Source organism: Choloepus didactylus, chromosome 5 (assembly GCF_015220235.1).
Source record: "Choloepus didactylus isolate mChoDid1 chromosome 5, mChoDid1.pri, whole genome shotgun sequence".
Taxonomy (NCBI): domain Eukaryota; kingdom Metazoa; phylum Chordata; class Mammalia; order Pilosa; family Megalonychidae; genus Choloepus; species Choloepus didactylus.
This window is the reverse complement of record NC_051311.1, coordinates 93,831,014-93,856,409: the sequence shown is the minus strand read 5'-3', so window position 1 is coordinate 93,856,409 and position 25,396 is coordinate 93,831,014. Positions and strand designations below refer to the sequence as shown.

General features: G+C 37.7%; 1 protein-coding gene across 1 annotated transcript in view; it reads left to right on the top strand.

Moving 5' to 3' along the window:
- MAGI2 (membrane associated guanylate kinase, WW and PDZ domain containing 2) overlaps positions 1 to 25,396 on the top strand; it is a 1,506,415-nt gene that overhangs the window by 1,156,656 nt on the left and 324,363 nt on the right. Inside the window, 2 exon segments of the mRNA XM_037836511.1 lie at positions 12,650 to 12,771; positions 14,750 to 14,932. Coding sequence (XP_037692439.1) covers positions 12,650 to 12,771; positions 14,750 to 14,932 — 305 coding nt within the window.

The following is a 25,396-nucleotide window of genomic DNA, read 5'->3' as shown; positions in this document are numbered from 1 at the left end:
ATGGAAAAAAATAGGAATGTAATAGAAACGTACTCAATATCTAAAGACATGAGACTGATGTTAAGATTACCATTAAGATTATCAATAAAAGGGCAGAAAGGTATGTTTATAAACAAACAGTCAGGGTAAGAACTATATTTTCATCCACTGTCAAAACTGAATATATTTGAAGGTAAAATTGTTTTCCATAAAGTGACAACATTAACCATTATTACTAGTGTTTAACAGAGGACTTCGTATTTAACTAGATAAAATGATATTACAATAGTCTCAGCTAATTGTGTAAAAAAAGAGTGAATCACAGAAATTTTTATTATCTACCATCACATTTCAATTCATTCTAGTCAAGATGAACTTTAAAATTGTAAAGAAAAAAAGCAAACATTCTATTCTGTGGCTGAAAAGGTTGACTATATCTACTAAAGGCAAAAGAAGGGCTATTTACTGAGATAAACCAATAAAATTAGTTTTGCATTAATATAGTCTAGAAGACACTCATCATTAGGTTTCTGGTTTTTGAAAGCTTATTAAACACTATTCATTGAGTTTGTCATGTTATAAATATTTTAGTTCAAGTTTCCATTAAGCACAACATTAATACATAAAGGCTGGCAATGCCCCCTCATTCTATTCTTTCTCCACTTTCACCAGTTTTAATTGGTTGTCAAAAATGTGAATACCTTTTTAGATAGATAAAATGATGGGGATATTTGCTTCTCTTTTTTCTGTAGTATTAGTAATTTAATTTGGGGCATTGACCTCATATGTAATTTTTTTTATCCAAAGGGGTCCTCCCTACTTAATAACTATTTTTCAACTCTGGAAAAAATTAATAGCTACCATTTATTAAGCACTTGGTATGTATTAGGAACTTTACATAACTCATTTAATCATCACTACAAAACTTTATGGAAGTACCATTATTCCCATTTTACAGACAATAAAACTGAAACTTAACGAAGCAAAGTCATGTACCCAAGGCCATTGAGCTAGTAGAAAACAGAAGTAGTGTTAGAGCCCGGCACAGGAATTAAGGGCCTGTATACTCTCCATATTTAATTTGCACTTATCTCCCAGACTCTAATAGTTCAGTAATTGTTTCAGTTTGCTAATACTGCCGTCATGCAAAATACCCAAAATGGATTGACTTTTATAAAGGAGGTTTATTTGGTTACAAAGTTATAGTCCTAAGGCCATGAGAGTGTCCAAACAAAGGCATCAACAGTAAGGAACCTTCACTGAAGAACACCGATGGCATCTAGAAAAACCTCTGTTAGCTCAGAAGGCACGTGGCTGACGTCTGCTTCCTCCCAGGTTGTGTTTCAAAATGACTTTCTCCCAGGACATTTCTCTGTAGGCTTCTGGGGGTGTTCTCTAAGTTTCTTCCAGGCAGATTCTGGACTAGCAAAAGTCTACTTTCAATGGCCATCTCCAAAATGACTCTCTGAGCTGCAGCCACTCTCCAGAATGTCACTCTAAGCTGCTCTGAGCTCTTGTGTCTGTGAACTACTTTATATGACTCCAGTGATCCAATTAACACCCACCCTCAATGGGCGGGGTAACACCGCCATGGAAATTATCCAATCAAAAGGTTCACTCACAGTTGACTGAGTCACATCTCCATGGAAACACTCAATCAAAGGATCCCAATATAATCAAAACTAATACATCTGCCCCCCACAAAATTATATCAAAGAGCATGAGACATAATACATCCAAATCAGCACAGTAATGTTAAAAGCAAACTTAAATTTATATAATGCTCATCTTAAGCACTTTCAAAACTATTGTATCTTGCTTGGTCTTCAAAACAGTCTTATGAGGTAAACAGGGTATTTACAGATGAGGCAACTGCAGTTCAGAGATATAAGAGAAACTTTTAAAGGTAGCAAGTAGTAGATTTAATGTGACTGAAACCCAACATGCTGGTTTGGGTTCAAAAATAGGCAAGAATGACAATGCAGACTCAGCTTACAGGGCTTTCACTTTGGGAAACCTGGGAGATACGTGTGAGATTGACGGTACCAGTAAGTGCAGATGGCTCCTCTGTGCTCTGTTACTCCTCAGGGTCTGGTACCCAGGGTGTGGTGGTGAATGCAGTGCACGGAGTGAGAAGTCCACCCCTGACAGATGACCTTTACATGAGTGTCAGGGGAAGGATCCTCATCAGCACTCAAGGCTCCACCATGTTGCCATATAAGGAATGTCTTACTGAGCAAGTAACATATTTTCATGTTCCATTTCTTTTTGCATCATTGAACATCAGCAGATCTGAATAGGGTGTACAACTCAGAGGGTCCTTTCAGATTTTGAGTGAGGCAAGACGTGCGTAGTTTTGTTATTGTTGACTACCCACCCACTCTCACTCACATACAACTTGACTCTTATTCACAAATACTGGTGCAGAATCAACTTATTTACATAATCATAATTGCTAGAGACATTGCCCTTTTTCAGTTTTCAGAATTAGTAAGGACAAAGTGTTCAGGAAAATTAGAGCTAGGACTAGCCCTAAGGGAAGCTGAAAGGCACCCCTTGAAGGAGAACTGTCTGGTTTGGAAACCATATTATATAAAGCCAGGTTTTCTGGCTCCTCATATCATGCACTCAGTACCATCTCATTTCTCACTTCTTTCAATATGCAACACACAAGTTTCTAGTGCAACACATTCAGTCTTCTTTCTATGTATATAATCATTGGTTCTTTAAAAAATCAAAGCTATCAAATATATCAAAATGATGTTCCCTGTGTTCACATTCTACCTGCAGAAAACCGCAGGTAATTTAAAATGTGGTAGGTTTCCAGTTTCACAATGTGAACTGATAAAAAATTGAGAATTGCCCAGCCAAAGCACATTACAGATTACCAAACATAACATATGCGTAGATGTACCTGAGTAATTTCACTTGACAGGTAAGAGTATATTTGCATAGAACCAGATAAATCAATGTTCTTGGACTTTGGCACTACACAGAGCAGGATTTGATTTATGCATCTGCCCCTTACTGTGAGAGCTGCAGAAAGTTGTTTAACCTCTCTGAGGGGATGAATTAAAACACATAAAGTGTTCAGCTGAGGGTTTGGCACATAGTATTTACTCAATGAATATTAATTCCCATCCCTCTCTACCATCGCCATTCTCCCTCGACTACTTCATTTGCAAGGCTGGCATTCATTCTTTAGATAGCTTTTTCCACAAATTGTAGCATCTATTAGAATTTAAATCTGAACAGGAACTAAGTATTTAAAAAAGTGTACAAAATGGAATATTCTGAAATATCCAGTATTGCACCTTTCACCTTTATTTAGAGCTTCAGGATAAAAGATACAAGCTCAGCCCAGTGTGAGGGCATAAAATTAACCATCCCTGTATGTATATTATGGAAAAAAGCAGACAAGTTATCTGAAAAATGTATCTCCCATTAGAGTAACATGAAGCTATCATCTAATCTGTATGAAGCTTTAATCTTCTGGTAATGGCATAATTTTAGACATGGCATGTTAACCATATAAAACTCTGCAACAGTTTTTGCCCCCAAGGAACTGCCTATTAAAAGCAATAATGAAGCAACTTTCTTTGTTCTTGGTTCTACTGAACCTTTGTTTTCCCTCTTTACTCTTGCTACTTTCTTCCCGTGCCTTTCCTGTTTTCCAAATGCACTTACCTTCTCAGAATTATAAGCCCCAACCCCCCAGATCCCACTGTCACTTATTAATGACAAGGTATTGAAAGGTTCTGTGAAGATTCTAGGTATACAGGCAATAGATCTTTCACCCCTAAAATTCAAAAGCATCAAAAGTGTTATTTTTATTTTGTTTTGTTTTCTAATCCCTCCTGCATCACTTTTTAGCTTATTAAAGGAATAGCTATATATTTGATTTCCCCCCCGGTCTGGGCAGTTATTAAGATCCAGTGGTCAAAAATAATACATTTTAATCTTTGTCTCACCTCTGAATATAGGCCTTGAAATCTGGGGAGTCCTGGTGTTATATGAAATAGGAATGATCTTCATGTCCTGTTGACTTTCAGACTTTGCCACTCTCTTGTCCCTAGTCTTGTCCATCTCCCCCTCACTAACCACTCTTTACCTGACTCCCTCCTTCTTGGATAATCCCAGATATAAGTGATGTTTCCTTCATGATTCCCCACTATTCTAAATGTCCTTGGTAATTCTCTGACTGTCCTCGGAGTCAAGCCTCCAAGTATTCCTGAATCCATAGCTGGACGTATCTATCACCATATATGAGTGTATATGAATACACAGGTATATGATACTTAATGCTCCAAAGATATTTTTTTTTTTGGAATTCAGTGGACTTAAGCTATATTGTTACTTCACATTTTAACATCTCAAAAATAATTCGAGGAATAGAATAGAGTTCAACATAGAGCATTCAGACTGTTCTCATCCCTCCCTACAAACTGAACTGTATATTTCCCCGGACTATTTCATTCTTCATATTCATCTCTCTTATTTATCCTCACCTCCCACCCACCTCCCACCCCGGCAAGCACAATGCCTAGTACATTGGAGGTAGCCATTAATGATGCTGAAATGATGCATATTTCTAGCATCACAACTCTCCCATCTGGTTGTTAAGGTGCAGCTTATCTGATAATCCTCCCAAATTCAGTATAAGGTACATCCTCCAAGATGGAGACTTTCAAAGTTATAACTGCCCATTATTTTAAAGTCATAATGGAAAAAGGCAGAACGATAGGTCATATTAGATTTTCAGACAACGCCAAACCTAGCTGCACGACTTCAAATCCTTCCAGTCTTGTAGCTTCCTCTCCCCCACACCTCTTGCTCCCACACACACACCCCCACTTCACCTTCTACCCCCCACCAAGTGTGCCCTAGCCCTGGAACCAGCTTGGTAGAACCTACTATTCCTGAACACCTTTCTATATGCTACTCTCTTCCTACAGTACCCACTTCTTCTTCTGGCAAAATAAATTCATCCTTCAAAAATTTGCTCAAGTGTCATTTCTTTTGTGAGTTTTTCTCTGAACCATCAGCCCAAGTTGTCTTTTCTTCCTTTGTGTAATCACTTTGTACCCACCTCAATTTCAGCACTTTTTACCTTGTTTTTATTTTGCTGGCCACTTGCAGGGTGTCCAGCTCATCCCAGTTTACCCAGGACTGTCCAGATTTTAAAACTGAAAGTCCTGCGGCACAGAAAATCATTTGTCTGAGGTGGATCATGTGGTAGATCACCCAGCTGTGTGTATCCACCACCACCCACCACCCCCAGAGTATGAGCCTCCTGGTGAAGAAGTCGTGGCAGATTCATTTTTGTGCCCTAGTGCCTTGCACACTGATGAATTAATGAATTTAGATGTGAGACTTAAAAGCTGGCAGACACCAGTGGAAGAGTACTTATCAGTCTTTTCTCTAATACAGAAAGACCTTGAAATAGTGTGGTCTTTTAATTTCCCTCTAGATAACTCTATCTTACCTCTAGTTTTATAAGTCACTACTTTCACTTGCTCTAGAAGCAAAAGGTTAGAAATGCCTTTGCTAGCAATGACCTTGTCTTGCATTCAGCAGTAACATTTAAGAGAGATGTTTTACGGGCATGAGGAAGAAACGCCTTTAAATACATGCCTAGTAACTCTGAAATTAAGTCTGTGTATCTTTGAAGTCTTGGGGGCTTCATGGCAGAATTGATAGTGCAAAGGCCATCACTGCTGGGAGTAATAAAACATTAAGTTTTCCATAATCAGTGAATAGCAATGGTTTAGTGATGAATTCCTCGTATACATAAAATGCATATAAAATACACATTGCAGGTCAATGTCTTAACTAAATAACTTAGTATTACTGCAAGTGGAGGGGGAATAACTCATTTATCTGAAAATATCCCCACATTTTGGGACGCTCAGCCTTGTGTGAAGTGGAGGATAGACTGCTTAGCTGTGAGAGTTTCAGCAGCGATGTATGGATACTCTTCTCAGTCAGCTGTGATTCCATTTCTCACCTGGACACCGTATCCTCAGAGTAGACACCCTCACGTCTAGAAACAGCAGAAGAAAGTAATACATGAATGACTCAGTCTTCCCACTCACATTTACAAAGCAAACTCACATTCCCCACAGGTGCAGAAGGGAATAATGAATGGACATTTATAGAAGTAAAATTATCACTTAGGTGTTAGAATTTGGAAGAAATCTTTCAAGAGGCAAAATTCAATTACTCTGTTTAAAAAAAAAAAAAAACTCCAAGTAAAATATATTCGTTTCTTCCATTTATCCAAAACTCATACTTTAAAATACAGTATGTTTAAAACATTAGGTTTTAAACTAGTACATTTAAAATTCAACTTATCAAAGAACTGTAGGGCATGCATTGTATTATATAAACCCTATTTTATATTACAATTTTTTATGTTCCTGTTCATCTCTCCTGCTAGCCTGCATGTCTATTGATCTTTGTCCCTCCCCTCGGTCCCCAGCATAGTGCCTAGCAACACTACTTGAAAAGCACATCTTCAATGAATCGTGTTAGTGAGCATTTATTGAGTGCTTACCAAAAGCCAGGCACTGTTCTTGAGTAGTTTACTCATTTTAACTCCTTTAATATTCACAACAACTTTATAAAGTAGGTATTCTTTTTAGCCTAGCTTTATAGATGAAAATGCGTGAAGCACAAAGAGGATAAGTGATGAGCCCAAAGTCACACACCTGGGATGTGGTAGAGCTTGAATGTGAACGTGAGCAACGTAACTGCAGTGACCAAGCTCTTAATTAAACTACCACGCCTTCTATGAAGTGTTGGCCTCAGAAGGTCCCCTAGGGTCAGTATCCTCTCCTCGTTTCCAAAGCATGAAGTGGTTTTTATTATTCCGTTTTCCCAGACTTAGTAGAGAGACCTTTATAGTCTTCTCAAGGCATGTATTAAAATTAATGAAATGTAGATAAGGAGAATGCAAAGAATGTTTTTAGCTGCCAGTGCCGCTGCTGTCTAGGGGTAAGACTACCCTGACTTCTGTGGGAGCTGGAACTGGGATCAGAGGCAGCCTAGGGACCTCCAAGCACCCAGAATATTCACACCCTCTGATTCCATGCTGGAAGCCCCAAAAGGAGCAGGTTTGCATAGAAGGGATGACATATTGAGCTGCAATCCCAAATCCTAAGCCAGTCTTCCCACCCCCAACGCAGAGTAGCTGCCTCCTTTGTGCTCCCATGTTTTGTCCCTAACAAAGTGCTTTTCCATATGAGCAGATTTCTAGCAGATGCTAAGTTAGCAGCTCCTCAGATCCAAGTGTTTCATAACCAAAGTGGGATGACTTTTTCTCTATCGCTAAAACGTCTTGAAAGATTTTCTGTTTTGAAAGATTCCACGAGTCTTTACCAAAATGCAGACTGGTTGCATCACATGAGCAGGCCCTAAGTTTCACATTTAGTTCTGACTGTCCTGACGTATACTTTATGGATGAGTGAAACTGGAAAACAGGGAAATCTGTCACCCTCCAGGCCTACCTGGCTTTTCCCATGTATTTGTTCTACAAATACTTACTGAGAACTGGCTACCTCATGCCTTGGAGTAATAAGATGTAGTCACCTTGGCCACTTTGGAAACACTTTTCCTATGACACAGTCTCCACTCAAAAGCTGCTCTCTTCCTTCTTACACATCCACCCAAAGTTCCTTTTCTAAACTGTTACCCAAAAGCAAGATCTTGTGATACTGGCTTGTGAATACAAAACGAATCATTCGGGACTATGCACTAACAGTGCCCTTCTCCAGCAATGCAGGAGAAGCAAAGTGGGGGGTGAACTGGCTGGAATATGGAGGAAGAACGGGCAATGATGATCAGAGATAATGGCCTTGACAACCCCCAGCAGACCAGTTGTCTGCATCCTAATAGGCTCTGGACAGATGATTTACCTCCTGCTCCCTCCGTTCCATCATCACTAGTAAAGGAGGTAACAGCCAAACAGAACACTGACTTGAGACCACCTTGGCAGTGTATTGCATCCGAACAGGTATAAATATTCCCTCCCCTCTGTGCAAGCCTAAAACTTCTGATGGCAGCAGTCCTCCATTCTGGAGCAAAATAGCATTTCCTACTACTCCCAAAGGCCACACACAGAAAAAGAGACTTCTGCATAAATCTTATCAGGCAAGAAACTCCTGATTCAACTACATTTTCACTTTCACACCTTCTGACTCAGGATTACAGCCCTAACTGCACATTAGAATTACCTGAGAAGCTCTTTTTAAGATGCCAATGCCTGTGCCCCACTCTGAAATCCTGATTCAGTTGATTTCAGGTGGGGCTTGAGTTTTCTGTGTTTTTTTAAAGCTCCTCAGGTGCAGCCAGAATTACAAACCACTGCCACATGTGAACTTATTTTAAGTGTATATTCTATGGTGAAAGGAGGGACTTAAGCTGCAGGTAAGTGAATTAGGGGCAAAGAGAGAAGGGGATGGAATCACATCCTTGAATATCCTAAAACCCTTTGCCATTTTACAAGGAAACTTCTCATTTTGGTAATTTCTCTCTTCTGTTAAGGGGGAACAGAGTTTTTGAGATATTACCACTTCATATGGCTCTTATCCCCTTAGCAAAATATGACAATAGACTAGATACAATTAAAGAGCAAGAACTCTTGGTTGCTTCCCAGGCTCTTGTTCTATATGGAGACTAGATGAAATAGCTTGTAATTATCTCACAGAGCCTAAACAATGAGGATGATAGCATTTGTCATTCACATCCTTTGTACCCATTGTCGGAACCCCAAATCCTTGCTAAAAGAAGTTGAAACTATTCATTCTGGAAGCACAAGGAAGACAAGGCTTCCCTATTCAGTCACAATCACATTTCTTTGTGATAGACCTTTCAGTGCTTGGGAGCATTGTAAGGGTTTTAAAGAATGACTTCATTTATGACAATGTGAATGTTCTCCAGCAATTAGCTTAGGGTACTAAAGCAATACCCAGCTTTTGCTATTTGAGTACCATACCAGTCATTAGTATTTTCATTCTTTGTGAACTCTAGAAACTCACTTTGATGGTGAATGAAATATTTTCAACATAGTGTCCTTAGAGCAGGTGGTAACATGTTTACTTTTCTCAGGAAATAATTACCTGCAGATAGAAAGTTAGAGGAACCCAACTGTGCCACAATTTTCTTGATGTTAACTGTGTTCCAGAAAGTCCTTGTATCCCAGAAATATCCTTGTATTTTCTAAGAATCGAGTTATGCATGTCATGAACAATGGCCTAACAAAACAGACATAAAACAGATAAGAAATGAGGAAAGCTGATACTTTAGCATTGTTGATACTTGAAGGCTGTTTTTGATGATTTCATGAAATTACTAACAAATACCTGAAAACAAAACACACACTCATCATTTAATCATGTAACAAAAATTTATACATACATGGACCCTGTCAACAAGGAACACACTTCTATGGAGGGAAATAAACATGAAAACCAATCATTAAAACACAGTATGACAAGATTACCATAGCCCATAGAATTCATTATTGTGAAAATATCATTTAGGATATTGTATGCTCCATCTCAGAAAACTCTTTATCCAGTAACCAGGGAGAAATTTCTCTTTAGTCTGGTAACAGGAATACTATGTCCTTCTGAACAACTGGCTTGGGTTTATCTTAAAATAACCTGAACAGTGTAACTGATGTCTCTCTCCCTTTGTATTAGCACCTTGAAAGCTCAAAGTTAATTTACAACCTGTCCGTAGTAAACAAATAGGACCTTATATTATCAGTCTTGTCTATTAACCTCCCATCTAGATTCAACTAACTTCACCTTGATTTCCTCATTTAATTTTCTTCTTCTTCTTCTCCTTCTCCTTCTCCTTCTCCTTCTCCTTCTCCTTCTCCTTCTCCTTCTCCTTCTTCTTCTTCTTCTTCTTCCTCCTCCTCTTCCTCTTCCTCTTCCTCTTCCTCTTCCTCTCCCTCTCCCTCAAATTCTCTTTTTGATGATGCAGGGTATAAGAAAATAACTGAATCTGCTCTGAGAGAAGTCCATTTGCAGTTTTATGCAAGCCAGAGGGAAAGGCTGTGGAGCAGCCTGGGCATTTTGATGGGAGAAATTAGGGAAGGAGTTAGCCAGATGGATAGGAAAAGCACTGCAATGATAATGGCAATAACGAATGAACACTTACAATAAGTATCCTAAAGAATAACTATACCTTACAATTGTGGGGTTCTTTCTATGTCTCAGTGCTTTGCAAGCATTATTTCTCTTATCCTCACAGCAACAACAAGTAGCTATATTAATGTCTCCTTTTTACAGATGAGGATATTGATGCTTAGAGAGTTTAGTAGTTTACCCAAGATGTCAACTCAGACTGAGTCTTTATTGCTTCAAGTGCTGCACGATTGATTTACTGAATCTCACATGCAAAGATAAAAGGATGGGATAGGGCATTACCTATTAGTATAGTTCCAAGTATGTCCAAAGAAAGAGTGCTGTACAGTACTTACAGACATAAGAAAGGGTACAGCCAGGAATACTATTTCTTCAGGCGACAGGAAGGTCCCAAAGTATTTTAGCAAGAAGTTAAATGAAAATGGATAAAAGGGGAGAGAAGCTTTAAACTCTAGCCTTTCCAAAATAGAAGTAGAATGGCAATGTCAGAGTTTTGGGGCAAAGAAATTTGAAAGCTCACATACTGTAGCTCACTATATACCATGGCTCATGGCGATTCCTTCGGTGTAGCATTTTACTTCCAACAGAAAATAATTTTAAATAAGACAGATTTACCTTAAACCTCATCCAGGTGAGTTTCATTACCGAAGAGCTTGGTTATAAGCATTCCCCTTCCTAAACAGTGCCAGAGCCTAAATAAACCCAGAGGCAACATTAGAGCAAGGTCCCAATGGGTTTAAGGTCCTCCAATAAAGCTATTTCTATGGGCTCATAATGACGATGGTGGTGATTAAAATGATGATGATGGTCGGGATAAATGATAACAGCTGCCACTAGTTACTGAGCACATCTATGCTTGAAACCTTGGGCTACCATTCATTATTTCATTTCATCCTCACAAAAACCTTAGAATGAAAGTAATATTATGTCCATATTGCAGATGAAGACACTGAGGCTCAGGTTTAGTAACTTGCCCAAGATCACACAGCTAATCAAGCAGTAGAGCTGGAATTGGAATCCAGGATTGATTGACTCTGGAGACTATACTGCAGGCAGCTACCCTCCCCTGCCTCCAACTTCATGTTTATGTGTCACCAGGAATTATCCAATTTATAAAAATACAAAATTAGTTTTTGAGATTTTGTTCTTTTTACTTCCTTTCTTTTCTGATGTGTACTTTTAAAAGACATTGATTTGTAGGGGTGTGTGTGTGTGTGCACGCAGCACATGCTCATTAAATACATGTGTACTTGCCAATGTGAAATCATACATTGAAAAGAGAAGGTATATAGATAAGAGATGCATTTTATGCATAGAAAGGTTCAAATCTCAGCTTTCCACTTTTTAGGCATGCAATTTAGGGCCAGGCATTCAGATTCTGTATGAGTCAGTCTCATTGCCCTTACAATGGTAATTCAAGACTGGGTTGTTATGAAGCTTAATTGAAAAAAATTATATATAGTACCTGACAGAGTTAAACACTCAGTAATCCTTAATTCCTCTTCTAATTCCCCTCCCCTTCAAACTTTTATGCCATAAAACTATTTCTGTTTGTACAAAAAAAAAAAAAAAATACAAAATCAATGTATTCTCCACCCCTCTCGTGAGACATTTACATCCTAAAGAAAAAGCAACACAGGGACTGCCACTCAGCAGGAGTGTTTGAGCGTGCCTCTTCAAGCCAAGGAAATCTAAATCTCAAAAAGCGTGTTATACAGGAATTCATAGTGTTCTGTTGGTTTAGTACTCCATGCCCTTAGTATAGCTGGGCCAGAGTTATTTCAAGCCACTTCTATGTCTGATATCTATGAGCCTACCATCTCACTATTTAGAATGTGAATACTCTATATTTAATTGGCTTCAGCATCAACCATCCTATATAGGTATTCTATAACTTCCATAAATAGCCTCATGAATATTTCCTCCTGGATCCCAGACCTTCAATCCAGGTCTATCTAAAAAATCACACTATAAAATGTGGACTCTGGTTACTATACTCTATCAGTGAATTTACCTTACAGTTCTCTTGTTTGATACGGGGACTTTGCAACACCATTCACTGTGAAGCACATTTGTTTATTTATTTATTTAACCCCTCCTTACATGCAGTATTCCCTATTATTAACACTTTGCATTAGTATGGTACCTTTGTTTCAACTGATGAAGGAATATTACTATAATTGTACTATTAACTATAGCACATAATTTACATTTATTTGTTACATCAAATCCATCTCCATAGACCAGAAAGCAAGTGTGCATTCTAGTTCTGAATCATGCATGCTTTAAATACCATAAAATATTATACTGCCATTGAGAGCTCCGCTTTTATCACAGAAATGCACGTTGTCCACAGGCCAGCCCCAGCAAAGGCCTGACCATATGTGCTGGATGAGGCACTTGACTGGCATCAGGTAAAATGTCCCTGAATCACGCACTCTCTAGAGCCACACAGATGTTCTCGTAAATGACTTTGCCCCACTGTCATCCTAATTTGAAATTTTATTTTTCAGCCACATAAATAGAAGAACACAGTTTGAAAACCCTGTCCTGGAAGCAAAAAGAAAGCTACAGCAGCATAACATGCCCCACACAGAACTTGGAACAAAGCCCCTGCAGGCCCCAGGTTTCCGAGGTACCGTACCACATCAGCATGCCTTGTTTCAGAGGGAAAAATTGTCTACCAAAATGCCTGTTCTTCCCAAAGTGCTTTTAGCTTGAACCATTTGAATAATTGATTTGCTTTTCCCACATCCCTCTGTTAGTTTTCGCTGGGCGTTTGTTCTCTTTCTAAACCATCACATTTAGCAACCACAGATTAAGGCAAAGCCTCATGCTGTACCTTATAGAATTTACAGCATGTTGCCAAGTGGAGATAAGTGGGTTTTGACAGTGGTACTATTAACTGCAGAGATTCATAGAGAACTCATACATTTGTCCTTAAAAGACTAAGCACAAGAGTGAGGCTTGTTCTCCTTTGTGACAGTAGACAGCTTCTCTACGACATTACCTAGGCCCCAACCCGTCCGCCCCTGCGCTACCTGGGAGAGGTCGCGCAGCGTGAATGACTTGTCTTACTGTTGGCGCGACCGCACAGGGAGACCCTGGCTGTTCGGTATGTCCCAGGGCTGCTTGCTGGACCTGCCTACACTTTTGAGCCACATAGTGAGATGAGCTGCTGCACAAACTTTTCACCTCTTTGTGATTTCTTACTCATAAATGAAAGCACGGGAAAGGCTTTTGGAGTCTGGAGGCCTAGACCTGCCTGCTAATGATTTTCACCCGAAACCACTGCAGCATAATTAAAATGAATGTAAAGGTCTCATGATGAGTTTCTCTCCAATCGAAAATGTTGTTTTTATAAAGAAAAATTAGGTAAATGGGTTATATGCCTTTTTCATTTATATTTTAAAGTTCTCTGTCTAATTTTTTAATAAAGACATATGTAATGTGTAAATACACAAAGGAAAGCTCCAGTATAATGACTCATTACTTTATAGTTTAGCAATTACACATATGAAAACATATCTCCCAAAATGTAACTACAACAAAAATGTATCTTATAAAATACTTAACTCAGTTATCAGTTATAGTTTGGCTATTACAAATGTCAAATCATATCACCCAAAATGTAACAAGTAAAAATATGTATCATATAAAATATTAACTGAAGTGGCATTTAAAGCAGACATTAATTCTGTTTCCTAATACAACTATTATTTTTCAAAGCATTTAATATGCTTAGCAACATATTTACTACAGATACAGCCAGAAAAGCATATTGGATAGCAAATTGGTGGGCAAACCTATCTAAGTAGGTTCAAGTTCTGTTCAGATTTGAGTGTATGATTTGAATGTGTCAATGTATTGTTACAAAATATTTTACCTTTACATTCATAATTCTATCTAGAATAGAAGGCCTGCTTTTTGCTCACATTTTAGAGTATACTAAACACTATTAGATCAGTAAAAATTTATTTGGTTATCTTTGTAAAATCTCACAATATAGGCATGAAAGCAAAAGATAATTCAGTCCCACATCAAGGTACTCTTTCTGAGCAATCTGGATAGTTGAATATGTGATAACATTCCACTACTTCCCTGTTGATGTTACTTGCATATGCTTAAATGTGCTTCTATCCTTTATGAAACAGAAGTCCATTTCAGCTTTCTACCCTCTCCCATTCAAAATGCTTTTCTACAGAACTGACCACTCACACATAACCCCTCACTGGAATCCTTCAGAACAACAAGAGGAACAGATCCAGATGTATCTGGATGATTTTGGCTCCGTGTCCTCTTTATCTGCAGGCTCTAACTGCCAGCTCTTTCAACGCACAAGAGGGGCTAATTAGGTCAATGGAAACAGTGACTTGACCAAGTCTCTCTCCCAAACAAGCAGCTTTTCCACCTTTCCTTGGATGCTTACACTTGCTGTGCATTAGTAGAAAGTACTGATAGTTTTGCTCCTCCTGCAGTCACCACCTGCTTTCATTTACTAATTAGACCCCCACATTTACCCCTGGGGTTGCTGCTTGGTGGCTGGCTTTCTCTTGTGTGAGAACATGCCTTAAACATGCATTTTCTTTTTTAACTTATATTGGCCAATATAGAAAAGCCACTCTTCACCCGGGATGCATCCCAGTTGAAGGGAACGTTCCTCAGCACCACCCTAAAAAAGAGCAACATGGGTTTTGGATTTACCATCATTGGTGGAGATGAGCCTGATGAGTTTCTGCAGGTGAAAAGTGTGATTCCAGATGGGCCTGCAGCGCAAGATGGAAAAATGGAAACAGGTAGGTTCTTTAATGCTATAGAAAACTGTTTTGTAACGTCTTTCTTCTAAAGGTAAATAAGAAGAGTTTCTTTTTGTGCTTTTAATTTGAAGGACAATGGTCACTTCAGTTTAGGAAAACCACAAATTATTTTTTCCCTAAGTTTAAGAATATCAAGCTGAAGTAATTTGGAAACAACTTTGAATATCACTTTGTCTCATTTTGCAGACTCTCCTCTTGTATTTGCTGGATTCAATGGACTCTTGAGACTGACACTTTTCTAATTTATATGTCTAGAGTTCCTTCTCAGGGATATGATTAATATTTCATAATTTTATAGCTTATATTAAACCACTGATATTTTAAAATCTGTATTAATCTTGAAATAGTCTCATGCTAAATGGCCCAGGTTAGATATTTAAATAGGAATGCCCAATTCATAGATAAAAATTTTAATGGCATTAATCTTTAAATTATGGCATATACTGTTTTAATATAGGATTTTTTCCCCTAGTCTTTACAAATTAGTTTTCAGATGCATTTACTTGGATGTCTATCCAAATTATAATTGAAATTTATTTCACATGGAAATACAGAGGCAAACTGTTGAGGACAGGAAAATAAAAAATATGAAAGGTGTACAGAAGTAGAGGAAAAGTAATGAACTAAGTCTGGTATCACAGTCTGATTATAAATTCTCCTATCTGGCAATGACCTTGTATAAGTGCCGTAACTTATGAATATTAGTTTCCTTTTCTGAAAAAATGAAGAAATTAAATTTGATCTTGTGTATTCAGAATGCCAGTTCAATAATTGTTTTTTGGTTTGTTGGATTTTGAAATGACTTAGAAGGAGTAGTATCGAATGCAGTAACCATATCTCCAAAGAAATATTATCACCATTTTCACATTTTTCACATTGATTTAATATATGGTATCAACTTTTAAAAGTCTATGGGTCCTAGTAGATTAACAAATAAGAAAGTTGCTTTTAAGGAAATGTTATGCCATTGTTATGACCTATATATTTATGAATTGTTCTTCCAAGGGTTTTAAAGTGGTTTGTGTATGGAGAAATAGCATAAAATTGAGGTCTTCATCTTACATTTTTAAAATAAAAAGTTTCTGATGCTCTATTATCATTTATTAAATGGTTCCTATATAAATAACTTTGTTTCAAGGTCCCTTAATGAGTATATTTGTTACTGTCACTCACTAGTAAGTAATAATACATGTAATAGGTGTTACATCTACTTAAGATGAAATTTCAAAATTAACATACCACTTTTTTTAAAATTTTCATTTAGACAGTTTTATTTACACACCAAATATTCCATTGTAAGTGTACAATCAGTGGCTGTTGGTATAATCACATAGTTATATATTCACCATGGTAGTCAATATGAGAATATTCTCACTTCTGGAAAAAAAAAAAAAATCCCATACCCCTTATATCCCCCTATTATTGACATTTAGCTTTGGAATGGTGCCTTTGTTATAATTAATGACAGAATATTACAATGCTACTGTTCACTGTAGACCTTAGTTTGCATTAATTGTATGTTTTCCCATATACCACCCTATTATTAACTCCCTGTAATAGTGATGTATGTTTGTTTTAGTTCATGGAAGAACTTTCTTATATTTGTACGATTAATCACTGCCATCATCCACTCTAGTTTCACTAAGTTGTAGAGTCCCAGTCTTTACCCTCTAGCTTTCCTTTTGATGATCTATATCACCCTAGCCTTTCCCTTTCGACCATGCTCACACTCAGCTTTGTTACACTTAAAATATTGTTACCATCACACAGTATTGTGCTATCCATTTCCAAACCTTTACAAGCAACCTTATTAAACATTCCATACTCCTTAAGCATCAATTGCCCAATCCTACCTTCTTTCTGTCTCCTGATAATCTGTGCTCTCGAATTTAACTTTCAGAGTTTGCTCCTTATAGTTAGTTCATATTTTTGAAACCATATAGTATTTATCCTTTTGTATCTAACTTATTTCACTCAACACATTGACCTCAAGGTTTACCCACATTGTTGCATGCATGAGAACTTCATTCCTTCCTACAGCTGCCCCATATTCTATCGTATGTATACCCCGCAGTGCACCCTTCCACTCATCAGTTGATGGGCCCTTGGGCAGCCTCCATCCATTGGCAATTGTCACCACATTTTTTTAAACACTACTGTTGTAAAACTCACATGTACATAGTTTTCCACAAAAGTAAGTTAATGTCCAACTCTGATATTTATCCAGTGATATTTTATTAAGCATCCACACATTCATGTTGCCAAAAAAAAATGACAGAGAAACATCCAATGACTCAATTAAAAATCATCCTAGGGTAACAAGAAATAATGGCATTGGTATCATCTTAGTAGGGGGGAAAGGAGCTCCAGAACTTTTGAATGTCAGCAAAATATTTGACAAATCCAGTTCTTTTCACATTAAAAAGCCTAGTTTTTTTTCTGTTCTCCAACCCACTATTTCTATAATTGAAAATTAGAAAACATTTCTCTCAGAGAAAACTTTAAAAATAAAATGTAACAGAAATATTGAACGGCAAAGTTTTTCCTTTCTTATCTTCTTATTAGTTCATCGCATTCACACAATCAGTTAGCCTGATTCAACAACAAAATCAAAGCCTTTATTTAGAATGTAGGAGGTTTTCTTTCCATTTAAGATAATCACAAAACAGTCCTAAAATAGGGAGAAGAACTTAGGATTTATTTCTATTCACTATCTCCTACTTATTCCTCTCTTTATTCATTCAACAAACACTTGTTGAGCACCCGCATCTCATAATCACTGCAGTGTGCCAGGGATATAAAGATGGATTGAACATGGCCCCACTCTGAACAAGTTTATACTTAGGAGGGGCCGTGGACCCATAAACAAGTAATTGTACACAATTTTATGTCTGTAATAACCATCATGCTGGCACAGTCAGGATAGTGGGGGGAGCAAGCAACAGTTTTTTAAAAAGAAAAAATGTATTGCTAACTATATAATTTTATTAGGCTTTTAGAGGATGATAATTTCTCCCATTGGAAAAGACTTTACTAAAACACTGAAATCAAATGCTTTTTAAATGTTCAAAGATGTTAGAAATGTTTGTTTTTAATTTGATAGAGTTTAAAATAAAATGTAAACACATTTCCGTGTCACTCACAAGCACAGTGGAGGGAATGACTTCTCAATTCAGTTCAACAAATATTTAGTGAATGTCCGTATGTGCCAGGCATTCTGCAAGTTACTAGAGATGTGAAAATGAAGAGACAAATTTTTCTATCCTCAGGAGCTTACAATATAAAATTAATGCAAGACATGTTAATGAATAGTTATATCAATGCAATAATAAAAATATGTAAAAGTACAGGAATAAGACCAAAGAAAGGAGATCAGTTCTGTCATCAAGTGCTTAGTGAAGGTCTCAGAGAAAAGAGTTTTGAATAATGAGTAGGCGTTTGCTAAGTGGACAAGGGAAGGAAACTACAGGAAGAGGAAAGCACATATGTAAAGGCACTGTGGTGGGAAATGCCTAGAATAAGGTTTATATGCCATCACAGTGTACACTGATATTTCATCTTCAGCATGTATTTCACACTGAGATGTTGAAATGATAATCATGATAACTGGTAAAGATGAGCTATTTAGACTTTTGGCAAACATCAAGGAACAGATGTAATCATATATTCTCAAAAAATACATATATATATCATAAATGCACATATACCTATACATAAAATCTTTCTCATATAAATTTTCAACCAATTAGTAATAGTGTTACTCTGACGACTGGTGTTTTGTTCACTTGCATATCCCTGGAACTTAAAACGGTGTCTGGCAAAAAGCAGGTGTTCAATAAATATTTGTTAAATGAATGAATGGATGGATAGGTAGATGAATAAATGGATACTCTTAGAATGAAGAAGTGATATTCAATTTGGCTGAGTTCCACTTTTGCAGTGTAGCCTATCAATGCTAATTGGACCACTTATCTCACCACTGAAGCAAAAACAAACCAGCTTTCCATTTCTGGATGTAATTAAAAAGACAAATGCATGTTGGGGACAAAATTAATTTCCTTTTTGTAATGATTTCATGTATAAAATGAACCTCAAGAATTAATAAAAATAATAGGAGCTACAGATAGAAAATCATTGGTATTTAAAACTGAATACTCCTTTGAAATTGAAGTGCATATGAAAATAGCTTAATCAACTTTTCTAGCTCTAAGTTATTTCTAATCTAGGTTAAGAAATGTCAGTAGTTTGTGTGGACACAAAGAGAACTCCACTCTACCTAACAAGGGTGGAGTGTTAGCACTGACTCCTGGGAAGGCATAGAGAACGGGGAAAGAGGGCAGGGGAAAAAAGTGCTCCCAGCTGCTTTTTTTGAGCCAATCCCCAATGGTCCTATAATGTTCCAGAAGGAGGTTTCATAGAAGAAACTACCACAGTGCCCAGAAACCTTCTGACTTCTGAGTATTAAATATTCTGCCCATCCCAGCAAACAGTTGTAGGCACCATAAACCCTAATAACGTTCTTTAAAATATTTTGAAAATCACGTTTGATTTAATATGGCTGGTATAGAAACCACAGAATTTGAAAGACAGTTATTTTTCTAACATCCCTCAGTTAAAAAGCTTCCTTCCAGCTCCGCGGCCCGCCCGGCCCCGGCCCGCGTGTGAGGCGCCTTCACTCCCACCTTTGACGGAGCCCGGAGGCCGGGTCGGAGGGAGCCCCGTGCAGGGCGCAGCCTGGGATCCGCGGGATGGGAAGAAGTGAATTCGACCCAGGCCGCTGGGAAGGCGCTGCAGGGATCCTACCAGGCACCAGCCCTGCTCAGAGGCAGCAGCACCCCAAGGGTGCCAGCCCAGCCCCCGTGACCAAGGCTCCAGCCACCGGTCAGGCCTCTGCAGAAGGGACCAGACCAACCTCTTCATATTCCTGCCTTGCTCCTCACTTCCGGGTACTCCATTCCCAGATGCCACTGGCCCTGCAGGAGTCCCTGTCCCTAAGCCAGAGCTGATGTCCCAGCTGGGGCAAGGGAAGCAACTGTGGGTCCTGAATTTTCTGGGAGCTGAGGAACCAGCCGCCTTGAGAAGCTGCAGGATAGGTGTCCCTGAGTTGAGATGGAACTGGGCATCCAGGGAAGGGAGCCCAGGTGACCAGAGTTCAAAAGGAGCAGAAGAAAACTGCTCCTTTTGAACACTACAAACAAAATTAAATATCAACCAAGAGTTAGTAAATACTAAAAATACCTAAAATCAGAAATTTTAAAAAGAATCAAAATGAATTTCACACATGTAGAGACAAAACAGAAAGAAAAGCAATATGAAATGGAATGCAGTTAGGACATTATAGAAAAAGCCATCTCAGAAATGAAGAATAAATTACAATGTGTTTAAAGAAGACTAAATTCAAATGAAAAGTTAAAAAAGGACACTGAAGAATAGCAGAAAAACAACCAAGAGAATAAAAATGAAATAAAGAAGTAAAATGTTAAGACAGAATGTGGCTAAAATGGAATATAGTCAGAGAAGGTCCAACATTGCAAAACAAGAGTCACCAAAGAAGAAAAACAAAGCGGTGGAATAAAACTAATTTTAAAGCTGTGATATTAGAAAGTGTTCCAGAAATAAGAGAAAATCTAAATTCACACATTGAAAGGGCCTACCGTGACTGAAAATTCACCTGGAAAACTCATCTCCAACACTCTGATGAAACTGTCAGACTTCGAAGACAAAAATAATTTCCACAGGCTGCCAGGCAAGAAGATAAAGTTACTTTTAAGGATAAGAGATTCAAACTGGCATCAAGCTTATCAAGAACAACGAACAAAGGAAGGCAACAGTGGAGGAGCATTTTCAAGAAAGACGAGGAAAGAAAGTTAATGTCAAGGATTTTATATCCAGTTGAGCTGTCCTTCCAGCACCAGGGACAGCTTGTAGAAGTAAGAATAAATCAAGTGTTGGAACATGAGTGGAATAATTACACATTAATATTACAAGTTCTCACATGCTAGAAATATTTAAAAGCAAAAAGGGAGAAGAAGGGAGAGCTTAAGGGGGGCAATAGAAAAAGATTAATAGCTATTGTATAAGTAATTGGTGGGAGAAAATTGATACTATTTTAGACCACAAATCAATAGGGCAAAATAAGGAAAAAAGGGAGTAAGGACCCTAAAAGGTACAAATACAAAGGTGATCACCAAAACAAAAATACGAATCTTTTTAAACTCTAAAATAAATTTTTAAAATAGCAAAAATATATAAAATAGATGTGTAGACACAGTAAATATAATACACAAAGTATAATGACAGACAAATATGACAGACACCAAACACAGTATAAAATTTCCAATGCCTTCCCTTTTCCCCTTCCCTTTCTATCTGTCATCTTCAACTTTGATAACTCAAAAGCTTGAAAAATTAGTCTATTACTAAGACCAATCTTCATTCTATTGATTTATAAACTTTTAGTAGGTAATTATTTAGTAGATAATTGTTCTTTAAGAATTTTAAAATCAGGTATTAATTTGTTAAAATGTTAACTGTTCAACTTAAGAAGCTAGAGAAAAAGTAGTAGAGTAAATCTAAGAAAAGTAGAAGAAATAAAGAGGAGAAAGTTAAATTTTAAAAAGGAAATGAGAGTGGGTGAATAAAACTAAAAGCAGATTCTTTGAAAAAAATTACTAAAATAGAAAGTCAAGGTACAATTAAACTGTACATTAAATTAAAGGGGGAAATAATTACAGATGAGGTTAAAAATCATAAGGGAATAATATGAATAAATTTATACCAATACATTTGAAAACTAAGAAGAGAGAAATTGAGACACAGAGAGGCTAAGAAACATACTTAAGGTCACACAGCTGGTAAGGGACAGCATGAGAGTCTAATCCAGCTAGTCTGGCTCCACAAGCTGTTCTTTTATTGCCTCCCAACAAAAAGAAAAGAGGTATAGATTTTTAAATGGAAGAAATAACTGTAGTTATTTGTAGATGACGTAATTAGTCATAGAGAAAATTCAAGAGGATCTATACATTATTAGAATTGGTAGAAGATAGCAACAAGGTTGCTGGATACTAAATCAACTCCCAAAATAATATACAAAAATAACATCCCTACTACTTTAAAAATGCAAAAAAAAAAAAAAAAAAAAAAAAAAGAATCCTCATCGTAATAGAACAAAAACCATAAGTTACCTAGAAATACACATCACAAAAGATTAATACTTCTACACAAAAATTATAAAACACTATTGAATAACGTAAATGAAGACCTGGCAAAAAGCAAGAGACTACATTATGTTAATGGATTATATGACTTTTTTATAAAGATATCAATTTCCTCAATATATTTATATGTGTTTATGAAATTTATAGTTTCCAATTAATTAAATATAATTTGTATTTTCACTGAAAATCTAGTCCAAGTCCTTACAGTGAAAACATGATATTTCAAGTTTTTCCCCAGGCTAATTTTTAAATCAGGCTTGTGGTTTTCAACATATACAAGAGGGAAGACAGTGGGCCTATTCATGAAGTTCTGTCATAGACAGAGATTGAATTACAAGGTCATTCACAACCTGTTCATTTTTATTTGCCCTCTTCTAATATTTATTCATTTTATTAGTAAAATTGTAAGAAGCTGTCCTGGGAGATTAACGTCCTGGCATTACCACTGACTCCTGGCATTCTTTAGCCACTGCCATTTCTCCATTTGAGCAGATTGATATTACTACTCTTTTATTGGTTGCTACTTCTATATCTGTGTTTCTAAAAGTGTGGGCACAGGATTAACATTGTTAGAATCACTTGGGGATCTCTTTTAAAAATGCAGATTTCTGTGCCCCCCAAACTTACGGATTCTAAATTTCTGGAAGTGGTGTTCAGAAATGCACCATTATGTACTTAAAGTTTTCAAGGCAATAAATGCACATGGAAAGAAAAAAAAAAAAGCAGCAGCATCAAAATACTCAAAATGCATAAAATGTCTCCTGCTCTGTCACTCTGCATCCTCCAGGCCCATATCCCAGATGCAATCGATTAGTTTTTATTCCTTTAAATGTCTATTTTGGCAGCTACTTTCACACCTCTAATTAATGTGCTTGTACTGTTGTCAGTGTTAGACATGGCCTATATTTACATCCTTTTAGAAAGAAATGAAGATTTAGCTCTTTTATACCACCCCATCTGCCCTCCCACATCTTCCCAATAGAGTTTTACAAGTAATTTTAGTTAAGTTTGTAAGTTTTTACATTATCATCACTTTGTCAATTTGTTCACTGAGCCCAGTAGTATGCCATAAATATAAACAACTTTGTGGAGTTTCTCATTGTCTTTCTTTCTTTCTTGCAATGTCTCTGTTAAAATATTCCTTCTATTACTTTTTTTTCCCCCCAAATACTCCGCTGTATTAGGTTCTCTTTTTTTCTGGGCATCTTGTACCTTCCTGCTCCCTGTTTGTCCAGCTGACAACTGAGGACTTTCTTGTATTTCTCTCCTAAACAGTGTCCCACTTTTATCTGTTTCCAGTGTCTTCCTCTTTTTTAGTATATGCCTTTTTTTAGTAACGCATGATCTTCATATGTCTGATGGGCCCAGATTGACAATATTTAAAAGTGAAATGCTGAAAAGCTGCTTGGGAGTTCTGTGTTTCTGACACTGTGTGAGGACTGGTCAGAGTTTACTTAGGGTTATTAGGCAGGCACGGAATATGAAAGTCCATCTCTATTATCCAGCATGGGGTAGGTGGTGGTAGTTCTGCATGCAGGCTTGGCAGACAGACCTTTTATATACCTGTATTAGATGTTTCCTAATCCCAAACCTTTCAGGATTTTTGTGGAGCAACTGAGAGTCCTGTCCATGTCACCCTCCCTTCCAAAAACACACAGAAAGGAGTCAACAAACACTTTCTGTAAAGGGCCAGATAGTAAATTTTTTAGACTTCACAGGCCAGACAGTTCTGGTGCACAATTATTCAACTCTGACATTGTAAAATGCAGCCACGTCAGTATGTAAATGAATAGGTATGGCCATGTTCCAGAAAGTTTATTTACAAATACAGACAGCAGCAGGATTTGTTCCATTTGCCAATTCCTGCTGGCGACTATACCTTCCAAAGCCATGATACATCAGTTATCATGCCTTTATTCATTTTCCATATTCTAAAATTCTGTCAAACTGTCTTATCTTATAATGTCCCCTCTCAATTAACAGCTCCTGCAGGGTTTTCCTCACTATTGTGGGTTTTTTGTTTTAAAGTCTTCATGAAAGGGGATAGCTCTGTGTGTTCAGTTGGTCATCTTGAACTGGAAGTCTTAGAATGTGCTTTATTATGCCCACTAAAGTTTGAGAACCACTGCAGGTAGTAGTAGTGAGAAGATGCCTTTCCCACTCACCATTCAGGTTAGCAAATGCTCTCCACCCTCTCCTGACCCTCTTTCAACAGATCCTCTGCTCAGAGCTGCTTTGAAGGAGTGTATATGAATATCCCTGGGGACTACTTTTCAGAGTAGTCTGTGGCCATCCACCGGATAGAACAAAGCTAATTAATCCTTACGGCAGTCAGCCTTCATGGCAGACTCATAAAGTTCCTTCTAAAAATCAGCCTAGACGTTGAATTATTAGCATTTTCTTGCTCTGGAATTTCCAGGCTGTTAGGGGATCCTCTGTCAATCCCATGATTGTATTATCTGAATTCTTAGTTACTCCCCTTTGCCCTCTGAGGACTAGCAAGGATTAACCTGAGGCTGTGCGTGCTTTGCAGACTGGTGATGGCCCTGCACTCAACCTGACAGTCTGTGCCCCTCTTCCTAGTGCCAGCCTTCAGAAAGGATCCTCCAATTACTGCTCACCCAGTGATTTCCCACCCCACCCACCTCCATGTGCCTCAGCCCTGCTTAACTACTTAGCTCCGGAGCAGTTCGGCAAATTTCTGTGGTGGTTAATTAAACCTCTCCTGAGAAAGAATGATATGTATGAGGAAGCCCTAAGAAGTAATTCCAAAATGTTTTCCGTGTTTTGTTTTCCCACCACCTCAGAATCAACTTATTTCCAGGGCAGATTTCCTTTTAAATTTTGAGTCTCTCCCATGACTGCCTTCTTACCGACTGGCTGCCTTATAAAAACGTCTTTGTCAGTCAGTTCTTCATCACCACCCCTCTCTAGAGCTCTGTGTTCAGAGTCACTGCAAACCAATTAATTTAAGCAGTCTGTCAATCGTCAGGAGCAAATGAACTGATCAGAGAAATGTAACTTCTGTACTATTTTAAAGTGTCTGTTTGGTTCTCCATTGATGCATAACATACCACACCATAACTCAGTGATTTAGAAGAACCACCTATTGTTTGCTTGTGGTTCTCCAGTCGTTCCTGGGATCAGCTGGGTGGTTCTCTTCTACTAGGCTCTTCCCTGGGTGCTTGCACAGCCTCAGTCATCTAGACGCTCTGCTGGGGCTGAG